Source organism: Micromys minutus (genome assembly GCF_963924665.1).
Source record: "Micromys minutus genome assembly, chromosome: 10".
In the NCBI taxonomy this organism is placed as follows: domain Eukaryota; kingdom Metazoa; phylum Chordata; class Mammalia; order Rodentia; family Muridae; genus Micromys; species Micromys minutus.
This window is the reverse complement of record NC_137979.1, coordinates 11,323,940-11,336,346: the sequence shown is the minus strand read 5'-3', so window position 1 is coordinate 11,336,346 and position 12,407 is coordinate 11,323,940. Positions and strand designations below refer to the sequence as shown.

The window sequence follows — 12,407 nt, the reverse complement described above, 5'->3', positions numbered from 1 at the left end:
GCAGAAATTCTGAGTCTAACCCCTAGTGTTGTAAAAATAATAAAACAAATCACTGAAATGTCCAATTACTTAGATTAGAAAGAGTAGTGCTCCTGTTTGTTTCCTTGCACCAGATGATCTTATTCTCTCTCTCTCTCTCTCTCTCTCTCTCTCTATCCCCCCAACCCCACTAGTGCGCGCGTGCGTGTGTGCGTGTGTGTGTGTGTGTGTGTGTGTGTGTGTGCGCATTAGAGGTGCTTTTTGTTTATTTTAATTCTGGGCACCTACTTATAGGCTCTGGCTCCTCCCCAAATCATCTTTAGAAAGTGACCTCCCAAGTGAGGTGCACTTTTCAGTCTCTTCTTCCTTGGTGGTCCAAAGACCAACAGCCTTTTCTAGCAGCACACAGGGGCAGCTCTAGATCCTGAAGCTGAATCTGGGTCTGTGGAGGCCAAAGGAGACACCAGGAGCCTGAGAGTTGAGAGGGGTGGAGTCAGGGAAAGGCTGCCAGGGAGGGTGGTGCTGAAGTGCCTGGGTGCTGTTGCCTAGCGACGGGAAGGACGCTGTGGTTGTGGCCTGGACACCAGAGGAACACCAGTTGCTTGGAAACTGTAGAATGAGACCTTTCTCCTGGCAAGGGAAGGCCAGATAGTTTGACTTCTCAGAGCAAGAGTGTGGCCATGGCAGGGCATGTGGGGCAGAAGATGAATCAGGATGAGGTTCACCAGAATCAGATCTTGCGGGAACTAATTCTCAAAGAGCTACGGGCACAGAAGCTGTACACGCAGTATCACGTGAATCCCCTGCGCAAGGGTGAGCAGGCCCAAGAGGGTTGGGAGGAGCGGGAGAGCAAGCATCCTCCGCCTCTACTCATCTCTTTAGAGTTCAGACAGTTGAGCCTTGAGGGGAATCTCTTCCTGTGTCACCCCAGGCACAACAGATGCATTAAAACGCATCCAGAATTAAACGTTTTAGATGTAGAATAAAGGCAAATGATTTATGGGGTAGTTTTGCTTCTCAAATAATTGCGCAGGGTTTTTAATGTCTGCTTTTTGTCTTAGCAGTTTGGTCTCTTTTTAATACACCCAAGGGGTTTTGTCCTTGTATGGTTTGTTATTATTGCTTTGACGTTTTGCCACAGACCCCCTTAAGATGTAGAAATGGTGGGCTACCAGGTGCAGAACTTGACACCCCCTCACCCAGTAAAGCCACCCCTCCTCCTGGCCTCCCACAGTCTCCCTCCTTTGTGACTCCACGGGGCTCTATGAGAATGCATCCAGGCCTGAAACAGACTCCCGTGTCCCACCACCTCTCAGCAGCCTTCCCCGGAGCGGGAGCAGCTCACGGGTGCCTCGCTGGGTCAGTCCTTCCCACCCTCTGCTGTTCTGCTGGCTAGTTTAACCATCCTGCTCCACTAGCTAAGCGGCTGTTCTCTCACGCCGTGCACTGGTCACCCCCACAGTTTTCCCAATTGACATCTGCGCAGCCCAGTGAAAGGTCAGAGTGCACACGCAGCCCCTCTATCCATTTAGGCCGTTTACCCTCTAATGGAGTGTCTGAACCCCCAGGAGGGTTTGAGGTAGTCTGAGGGACTCCAAACTTACACTCCTACAAGTAACAACCTCCCCACCCACTCTTTTTTTTTTTGCTACATATTTTAAAAGATCAGAGCGGACTAATCCCTTTGTAAACATTTTAGTTGCCTGCTGCAGTTTCTGAGCTGAAATTCCAGCCCACCAGCCTCTAAGGTTCCATTGGATCTGGCTCTAGTTCCTATCCGGCTCTATCCATTCTGAACCCCCCACATGTAGCCCCACCCACCCTATCCTACCCAAGATCCTCCAGTAAAGCTACAGTACCCACTGTGCTCTGTAGCCTGTGTGCACGCACACATATATTCTCTCTCTCTCTCTCTCTCTCTCTCCCTCTCTCCCTCCTTCTTCCCTTCATTTCTGTAGAAATAGATTTCTAAATGTGTCAGACTGTCTTCTATACTTACGTGTTCCTTGTCCCCAATGCCTGCACCCCCTTAGTCATAGTGCGCAGCAGCCTGGCTGTCTGTGGAAAGTGCCCACATGTAACCCAGTTTTCAACTAAAGTCAGGAGGAAATTATTCTCCAGTTCTGTTTAAATATTGTCCATTCTGAGACTTAAAATGACTCCTAAAGGCCACATTCAGGCTTTCTCAGACACTGCTGTCTCCTGGCCCAGGTTCCCTGGGAATAAAATGAGAATTCACTACAGTGTGTTGGTGATTGCTTCCCTCCATAAGGACTTTGCTAGTATACTGGTAACAATAGCCAAGAGAGCCACCCAAATGAGTATCTTAAGTGTCTGGATGAAAATGGCCAATACCGTCTAAGAGAAACTGATTCCTATCCCCTTGCTCATTCCTCTTGTTCTACACCAGCTGCCTCCTCTTGAGCATTTCTTCCCCTTTGATGCTTCTGACTTTTGCTTGTCTCTCATCCTCTTCCCACATGTTCTCACAATGGACCACAACTCCTTCACTCTCAGACATCTCCTTGGGGCACTCATCACACACCCATGCCATCACCTCTAAGCACGCAGCTTTTTCTCAGGTTCTCCCTCACGTGTTATCCCATGTTGGTGTGCTGTCAGTCACCACATTTAGAAGGAAGGTTTTGACATCTCTTTTTGACAGCTCTTGTCTTTTTTATAGTGCTACCCATCAATACCAGGAACAGGGGGGGTGTGGACTTCGTTCCTCTTAGCAATGGCCTTCTGTGTTCACCCCTGTCTGGTTCTCACGAACTGGTTCTCTGCCAATCAGCACTGGTCAGGAGAATGGTTTTCCATGTTGGAAACCTGAAGCCAGTATCCACAAACTGTTAGCTTCATTTTTTTTTGTCATTTCAGGTCCAATAGGCACTCCTGGCTGTGGTACCAGAGTGACATACTTTGCTCCTTAGTGGCCAGCACAGTTGATGGCATATGTCAGACTCTGCAGTGAATGCTAACCAGGGAACCTGGTTGTGGGTGAGTTTAGGACAGGTGTCATCTGCTAATGTGAATTGTGCTGCTTGTTTTTTTTTCTAGTTCACACAATTACCAGGAAGCCCATGTCTTGGCATGATAACTTGGAGGAGCCAGAAGATGGTAGGTGCTGGGCTTGAGAACTCCTTCTGAGAGAAAGTTCAGAGCACAGAGGGGCAGGCAGGCTGGTGACACCTCTCAGGTTTCTGGCATCTTGGCCAGTATGGGGTCCTCTGAAACTGGACTTAACCAAAATCATAGGAAACTGATTTATTCAGCCACAATGCCACGTTATTAAGCATGAAGCCAGCGATTTTTCCATATTCTAACCATCCATCCATCCATCCATCCATCCATCCATCCATCCATCCACCCATTCATCCATTCACACCCACCCACCCATCCATCTATCCACCCACCCCCCAACCACCCATCCATCTACCCACTCACCCACCCACCCACCCATCCATCCATCCAACACCAAGAAGTCATATTAACTGGTTTCAAATTTCAATCCCACCACCCACTAAGCAGTTGACTTTGAGCAGTGCTCTAGTTTCACTCTGTTGATGTGTAAAACACTCTGACCAAAAGCAATTTGGGGAGGAAAGGGATTATTTCATCTTACATTTCCAGGTCTTGTTCTCCTGAGGCAACTCATAGAAGGGACTCAAACAAGCTTGAAGTAGTCATTGAAAAGGCTGCTTGCTAGTCCAGCTTCTGGCTCGCTTATTTACAAGCTTATGCACAGCCTGTGTAGGGTTGGTGCTGCCCACAGTTGGCTGAACCCATCTGTATCAATTGTCAGTCAACACCCCCCATGGACATGCCTACAGGTCTATCTGATCTAGGCAATTCTTCAATCTAGGCTTTCCTCTAAGATGTCTCTAGCCTGTGTCAAATTGGCACTTCACTTATGACACTAGTCAGCCCTATTTTTTTTGTAAACCCTTCTGAAACAATTTTTAGGGTTGTTATGAAATCTAGACAAAATAATGCAAGTACTTGGGATGGGGTGTGGTATGTGGTGGTGAGTGAATGTTGGCTAGAAGGCCCTCCTTGTGAAGGAGAAGGGAGTAGGCTTGTTCATACCTGGTGCAGTCTTAAGGAAGGGGGTGGAGTGAGCCAGTGTCACAGACTGGTACTTTGTCAGGCAGTGGCATTCTGGGAAGAGTTCTCAGAGACGCCAGGTAAAGTCAGAGCCACCCAGGGGAAGCCTGTGTAAGGACATTTCATGGTTTGTGAAAAGCACAGAAAGCAGAGGCACCAGCATGGTCTGAAAACTGTACAGAGTGGTTCTTGTCCCTGCTTTCCACAGTGGGTTTTCGGTCTACCTTGTCACAGGGCTGCCCTCTGCTCAACATCCAGAGTCCCCCTTCTCTCACTAGCTGTATGACACTATAAGTTACTAAGATGCTTTGTGACCTGGTTTCTCTGTGTGGAATGGAGGTATTGCAGTACCAGCTTCTTTCTCTAAAGTATGGCTCACCCTTTGGGAGATTGATTTGTATGCCTAAATATTGTACCCTTTGTTCTCCATCTAGATCCCAAGCCGTAGGAGAGCAGGGCTCATGTCTGTCTTGCCCAAGGCTCTGCCCTTAGAATCCAGAATCCAGCTTGACAATCTAGTTAAAAGACAGGCAGAAAACCAGATTCCTGTATCTTGGGGCCTGGGCTAGTCTTGGGGGCCATTAATGCTTTTTTTAGGGGAGCCCATGGGTAGGTCAATGACGGGAACATATTTTTGGTCCAAAGCTCCAACTTCTTTAAAATAATTTAAAAGCTTTTTTGAAATTATCATATAACTGCATTATTTCCTTTGCTCCCTCCGCTGTCTCCCATGCCTCCCCGAATTGTTTCTCTCAAATCTTTAGGCTTTTTCTTTAATTGTTGCTGTGTACACAAACCCTGCTCAGTCTGGATCACGTTACTTGTATCAATTGACTTCAGGGCCGCCCACTTGGTATTGGATAACCACCTGGAGTGCTCTGTCTTGGGTTAGACCATTTTTTCCTGATCTCAGATTTCTTAGTTACCTGTAGTTTTCTGTCAAGTTTGGTTGAGGTCTCATGAACGTCCACCCTCCCTAGCGTGTCAACATGTGTATTGGAGCTGCCATTCCTCAGGTCTTTCTTCGGCAACCATGTTGGTGGAACTTTACGGGGGTAGCTTCTCTGGTTTTTCTCGGATACACACTCTCACACCAAACTTCTTGGTTCTCTGGCTCTTACAATCTTTCCACTACCCTTCCTCAGTGATTTCTAAGCCTCAGGCACAGGAATTATGTTGTAGATGTATCCACAGGGAGTGACCACTGTACACTCTTATTCTGTGCAGCTTGAGCAGCTGTGTTTTTTTCTGTAACAGTCTCCCTCTGTTTCAAAGGAGAGTTTCTTGAAGAGGATTGAGGACCACACTTCTCTGTGGGCATAAAGCTAAATAGTTACAATGTTACAATGCTGCTGGGGATGGTGCTGTTGTAGTAAATTGGTGGTTGAAGGATCTCCTTCACAGTTCAAGACTATCTTGGGGCAGTTGGCTAGTTTTTCAGTAGCAGGTCTGATTTCCTTCCTGTTGAGCAGCCCTTAAGACCAATGAATGACAGGGCTGTTGATTCCCACCACAGGTATGCACACCACCCCTGCATCCTCAGGTTTATCATGGGTGGTTGGAATTTCTGATTCCCTTTTCACTGTGCCTCTTTTCCCAGCTAAGTTCCTGAACCTCATTCACCATGCTGCACAGGGTCCAAAAAAGAAATATTCAGAGACACAGACCGAAGCCCAGGAAATCGGCTGGGACCCAAATCCCCTGGTGAGCATGTCCCTTTACATAATGGTACCTGGGAGCACAACAGCAATGACAGTGGTGGCCAAGAGGACAGGTTGGGGAGGCAATTGCACCTGGATTTGAATTCTGAGTTACATTCCCTAGCTGTGTGATCTTGGGAAGTTACTAGATTGCTTTGTGACTCTGAGTCGTAATTATGAGATGGAATATAGAATCTATCTCATAGGGTTTTTGAGCACAAGAAAGAAGGCTGTATTTGTAAGGTATCTAGGACCGTGCCTGGCACATAGACACTTTTCAATAAACCCAGGGTGGGCTATTGTAATGTGGACAGGGACTATTGGAAGAAGGGGCCCAGAGCACTGCTGAGCCCCAAGTCAGGTGGTGACCTTGGTTTTTTGGCCTAATACCCATTGTCTTCACCCACTGAGAGACTGTCAAGCATCCCTCACTCCTAAGAGCTCTCTGCATTTTATGTGTCTCCCTCTTATACCAGGGGCAAGGCTTCTCATCCACCATACAACTTTAGTTCCAGCAGGCGGCGCTGCTGCAAAGCTACCTCACGGGGATTTTAATAAGATTCTTCAAGTCCTGTCTTTACCGTGGCTCACCTTCCAATATGAGCTTATACAATAGCTCCTCTTCAGATATAGGGTACTGTGTCTAGAAGAGAGAACCCTTCAGGAAGTGGGAGAAAGATGTCAGCAGGGCCTTAGAACGTACACACGGAAGGCTGAGTTTAAAATGGGGAGAAGGGGAATGGCGAGAGATGGGGAAGCAAAGGCAACTCAGAGTAAAATGGCAAGGGGAGGAGAGCAAACCTCTTGAATGAGGGCAGGGTACGAAAGACAATATTATAGATGACGTTACTGAAAATGGATTAAAAACTGGACAAGACAGGGATGGATGTAGGAGTTGAAAGAGGCAGACCTAATGTGGAAGAGCGCAGGCCAGCATAAGCAGTTTGATCGCCGAGAGAACGGTTTGAAGGAAAGAAAATTGTGGCAGAGTTAGAAATTAGGTTAACCAGATAATGTATTGATACAGGGAATTGTTACAAAGCACAGATTATTTAACCCAGCGCTCCTCCCGACCCTCCTTTCTTTGAGTTTTAGAGAGAAGTTTATTGTAGATTCTTTGATGGTTCTTACTTAGATTATTAGCCAGCCTATTTGCATACAACAAGTAGCCCTGTGGTCAGGAGAGGAGCTTTAAAGAAAGTGAAAAGGTCCAAAGTACCAGAGAAGGCAGGCTGAGGCTCTGGCTATCATCTGAAAGATATAGGTGAAGAAAATGGGAAACTTGTGCCTCTCTGAGTCAGAAGGCAGATCCCACAGAGGCCTGCTGCAGGTCTAAAGTGTCTTACCTTCTTAAAGAAAAAATATTTTTTTTTTTTGGATATTTTCTTTACTTCCACTTCAAATGTTATTCCCTTTTCCATTTTCCCACCTGGAATCCCCCATCTCATACCCTTCCCCCTCATCTATGAGAGTGTCCCCCCACCTACCTACTTCCTTCCATCTCCCCACCCTCTTTTAAAAAATTATATTTTTAAAGACTAAAGATGTAGATGCTTTGGATTCAAAGTACCGAGTTGAAATGGGTCTTTGAGTTCCTGGTAGGCTGGGCCAGCCAGGCATGCCCTGCTCAGACCCTTCTAGGCCTTGTCAGATAAGATACTGTTGCAAGACATCTGCAAATAGTTTTTTCTGTTCATCACCACAACCTTGGGACAATGCCATCAGATGGCACCGTTGATGTATAAAGGAAGTACACTCCAAGACAGACTTCATCACCATGACGACACATGAGAAAATTTCATGGAGTAAGGACATATGTTGGCCCAGAGAGTCTCAGAAATTCAATCCATGGTGGCTTATTTTCATTCATCCTGGGCCTGTGGTAAGGGAGAGCACCGTGACAGAATGAGGCCTGATTCAGACTCAGCTCCACATCATGCAAACCTTGGTCTGCTCCCTCCCTGATAGACTTTTCTGATCCTCATGGCAGCCAGGAAGTACAAACAGTATCACATGAAGGGACCACAGAAAGCTCTAGGCCCCACCCCAGAGACTGATTCCCTCAGCCAGGCCTCAGTTTACCACCTTTCAGTGGTTTACTCAATGTTTGTATCCATCAGTTGATTACTGCAGTCAGAGCCTTATGCTTTCTCCCCAAGGCTCATCTCTGACAAATGCTTGGATGGGTGTCTTAGTCCAGGGTTTTACTGCTGTGAGCAGATACCATGACCAAGGCAACTCTTATAAGAACAACATTTAATTGGGGCTGGCTTACAGGTTCAGTCCATTGTCATCAAGGTGTGATCCTAGAAGTGTACAGGCAGGCATGGTGAGGAGGAACTGAGAGTTCTACATCTTCATCTGAAGGCTGCTAGGAGAAGACCGACTGGCTGTCACATGTTTAGGAGGAGGGTCTCATTACCCTTCTCCATAGTGATACACTTCCTCCAACAAGGCCACACCTCCAAATAGTGCCACTCCCTGGGCCAAGCTTATTCAAACCACTACAACAGGGTACCAACCCTTAAATACATGAGCATTTTAGGGAAGTCATTTTATATCCAACTGCAACCCCCTCCAAACCTATTAGGTCTATGCCTGTGGCATCACAAAAGGCATTATTAAACTGGTGTTCAGAGTGATACAGTTTAAGGCAAAAGAAGCTTGACTGAGCCCTGAATGCCCTCTCAGGACCTCTTCCTGTTCAGGCAGTGACCTCAACGGGATCATTAGGGAACTCATGATTCCGTGAGCATCTCTCAGCCTCATGACTTCAGGCAAATGCTGAAAGTATGTTCTTTAGTTGTGCAGTGTAGCTCCTAGGAGATTTACATGTCAGAATACTCACTCTAGTCTAGACTCCTTCAAGAAGCCTGAACTTTGGTTAAGTAGCCCTTGCTAGGTACTGAAGCTTGGCTTCAGTAATAGATATGAGGCCTCTCCTCTGTGAGCTACTTTCAAACGATGGTGAATCCTTAGGCAAGGCCTCTCTCAGTCAGCAGTAAGAGGACTGCCTCAGCTTTGATAAGTTACTGCTCTTCAGTTTTGGGGTCTTTGATGTGAGTGTACAAATTTCCAGGCCACAATGCAGGGTTTAGCAAGGGAAAGGCCTGTTTTCACAGGAGGGTAGGCCTCAGATCCAGCTCTATAGCATTTGAACCCTAGTCTGCTCCCTCTCTGACAGACTTCTTTCTGATCCTGCCTCCTTTCCTTCAGATCAACCCAGACCGCCAGGACCACAGGCTGAACCACTTCAAGGTCTACCATGATATCACTCTCTATAAGGCTAAGCTCTGGAGCCTGGGGGAAGGCAATCACCAGGAGTAACATTCTCACGGTGGAGTGAACCTGCACACTGAATTCCAAATGTGCGTGCTCCTAGAGAAATAAATGCTGCCTCTGTCAAAAATTACAGACTGTTTCACAGGTCATAAGGTTATGATTTAGGGTCAGGCAGTGTCTGAGGAAAAATGATTCATGAGGCCTTGCCATATCATGTAGAGTGAGGGAAAAGGAAGTCCCACAGAGAAGTGAGGTAAAGAGACAATGTGATTGGTTATGACCTGTGTCCATCTTATTCATGATGGCTTGATCAGCTGATCACTGTGATGAGCTGAAGCTCTGATATTTGTGAGAGAGGCTCTCAACCAAAACAAATTGAACAAATAAACAAAATACTGGGCGGTGGTGATGTACCCCTTTAATCCTCAGGAGGCAGAGGTAGACAAATCTCTGTGAGTTTGAGGTCAGCCTGGTATACAGAGTGAGTTCCAGGGCAGCCAGGACTATACAGAGAAATGTTGTCTCAAAAAAACAGAGAGGGGGGAGGGGGAGGGGAGGGAGAGGGAGGGAAGGAGAGAGAGAGAGAGAGAGAGAGAGAGAGAGAGAGAGAGAGAGAGAGAGAGAGAATGCCATAGAATAGATGAATGTTAGATAGACAGAGACAGAGAGACAGACATTGAGACAGATGGATGATAGACAGAGACAGAGAGACAGACATTGAGACAGATGGATGATAGATAGACAGAGACAGAGAGACAGATGGATGATAGATAGACAGCCAGACAGAGACAGCATGTTACATACCAAGTTAGGTTGATGTTCATTACTGTGTTCCAATTTCATTTCTGTTGTGACAAAAATCTGCATAGTGGAGGGCAGGGTTACTTGGACTACAGTTTAGGGAAGTCAAGGCAGAAACTCAAGCAGCTGGTCACATCAGATCCTTAGTCAAGAGCAAAGAGAAGCCTGCTAGAAGCATTACAGTTCTGCTATGCAGGGAAGGTTCCTCCATGCAAGTGTAACAGCTCTGCTCGGAGAGGTTTCCTGGAATTCAGGATCTAAGGTAAACCATAAAGACACATTGCAAATAAACTTCACACAGTACATGTTTTGCGAGGGAAAGTCCCCAAAAGGTGACTGCTTCTGCTCCATCAAGACGCAGCAGCTAACTCCACAGAAGGCAGGGTTTACACAGGGTATTTTGGGGATAGGAAAGCAGGGTCAGTGTTCTCTTTCTTGGCCCTGGTACCAGGGTCAAATCAGAGTCAGGGTATTTTTCCTTCACCTTTTTACCTTACACATACATCTCTGCTGCTCCTGCTTGCTGCCCAGTTTGGCCAGGAAATGGTGCTGCCCCCAAATTCAGGATGGGTCACCCCACATTAACAATCAATAAAATCCCCACATACATGCCAACACACCAGCCTGATCCAGACAATCCGTCATTACGACTCTAGGAGATTCTAGATGGTGTCAGGCTGACCCTACATGACCCAGTGCGCTATCAACAACTGACAAATGGAATTTTGCAAAGCAAATGAATCCATTAACTGAAGAGCTTGCCCACATAATGACAGAAAACTGCTGTCATCTCTACATATGGCTAATGATCAGTATCTAGATTATACCAGTTATTCAAAATTAAGCAAGACATCAAATAATCCAACTGACAAATAGCCCCAGTGAAAATGGGCAGTTCTCAAAAAAAAAAAAAAAAAAAAAAAAAAAAAAAAAAAAGACACCAAATGGCCAATAATGCATGAAAATGTTCAGCGTCACTAGCCACCAGAGAGGGGCAAATCTGAACTACCCAGGTATTCCATCTCACCCCAGTTGGAATGGTCACATTCAAGAAACAAAAGAAAATGCTGGGGAGGGTCTTAGCTGGTCTTAGCTACTGTAAAATCCAGATGGGGGTGACTAAAGAAACAGAAACAGAGCTCATGCCCAAAGGATAGCACTTTTCACAGTCAACAAACTGTGGAACCAACCCCAGTGTCCACCATCAGAACAACAGACAGGAAAAATGTGGTTCACACACATGAGGGGCCTTTTCAGTCATAAAGAGAATGAATGCACGTAGTCTCCAAGGAAATGAATAAAATCAGACATAATCATATTAGTTAATTAAGCCAGATTCAGGAAAACAAATATCGTATGTTTTTGCCACATGAAGCTCCCATATTTTAAAGAGAGTCATGAACTTATGTATGTACAAGTGAATTTGTTCAGGGAAACACTGGGGACTCACCGATGGGAGGGGAAGTGTGAAAGGGCAGAGTAGGAAATACGGAGGGGGATTTGTTCAAAGCGCAGCATATACTTGAATGAAAATGTCCTTGTATAACACAGTACCACTCACAATGAGTACCTACAGTGAAGCTTTCTTCCTCTTAATTATTATTTTGAGATTAAGTCTTCTTGTGGCCCGGACCCTGTTATATAGATCAGGCAGGCCTTGAACTCACAGAGATCTATCTGCTTCATCTCCTGAGGACAGTGTAAGAGGAAGTGATACTCAAGAACTAACAGGAACCAGAAATTAACAAAAGAGGCTCCACACAAAGACCTCTGCTGTACAAAAAGGGAGGTGAGGAAGAAAGGGGTTGGAATGATGGCTCACCTTCTGTATATCACTACACAGAAGAGACGTTTATCCACGTATGCTTCCAGCTTCTGTTTAGGACTGGGTCTGCAGGGCATCCCAGAATACTTGGTATCTCTCTATAGGACTTGGTCTTTAACATTTAGCAGTCAGAGGCAGTCAAATCAAGAGTCCAAGTTCAAAACAAAGACAAACCAAAACAAGAAACAGACAATAACAAAAGAATGGAAAAAGAAGAAGCAAATCTTTGCTGTAAGAAGCTACCTTCATTTCTATAGTGACGATTAACATCAAACCTGACTGAAAATGTTAGTCATTAGTAAAAGGGGACATAAGAGCCCAAAACAAGAAGTAAATTGAAGACTGTTATAAGTTTATTATTTGTTCTATGACAAGTTTAAAAGTTTCCATTCCATCCAGATCAAGGGTACACTGACCAGAATGCATCCTAAAGATAACATAGAAACTAAGTATCACTATCATCTCAGTAAATGTATCCTGTTGCACAAAGCACCAAGTTTACATCACAAATGTGTGGATCTGCATCAGAGTCCTGGATTTTCCAAAGCCACTGCAGGACCTGCAGAGCTGGATCACATCACGCCTTCTGGCTCATCCTGCATAGCCCCTACTTGGGATGCTCTGTGAGATACCCAGGACTTCATTAATGCTGTTCAAGAAAAGGGAGTGTGTGGGGGAAGGGCTCCAGATAAACACAAAGAACCACAGTAAAG

At 45.8% G+C, this 12,407-nt stretch overlaps 1 protein-coding gene across 1 annotated transcript; it reads left to right on the top strand.

Annotated features, from left to right (window-relative positions):
• Window positions 1–659: 659 nt before the first annotated feature.
• CFAP144 (cilia and flagella associated protein 144) lies at window positions 660–9,113 on the top strand (the record flags this gene model as incomplete). The annotated part of the gene is made up of 4 exons (XM_080924061.1): window positions 660–792; window positions 3,040–3,099; window positions 5,687–5,790; window positions 9,003–9,113. The coding sequence occupies 4 exons, from the start codon at window positions 660–662 to the stop codon at window positions 9,111–9,113; spliced, it is 408 nt and encodes a 135-aa protein (XP_080780187.1).
• Between the last annotated feature and the right edge of the window lie 3,294 nt (window positions 9,114–12,407).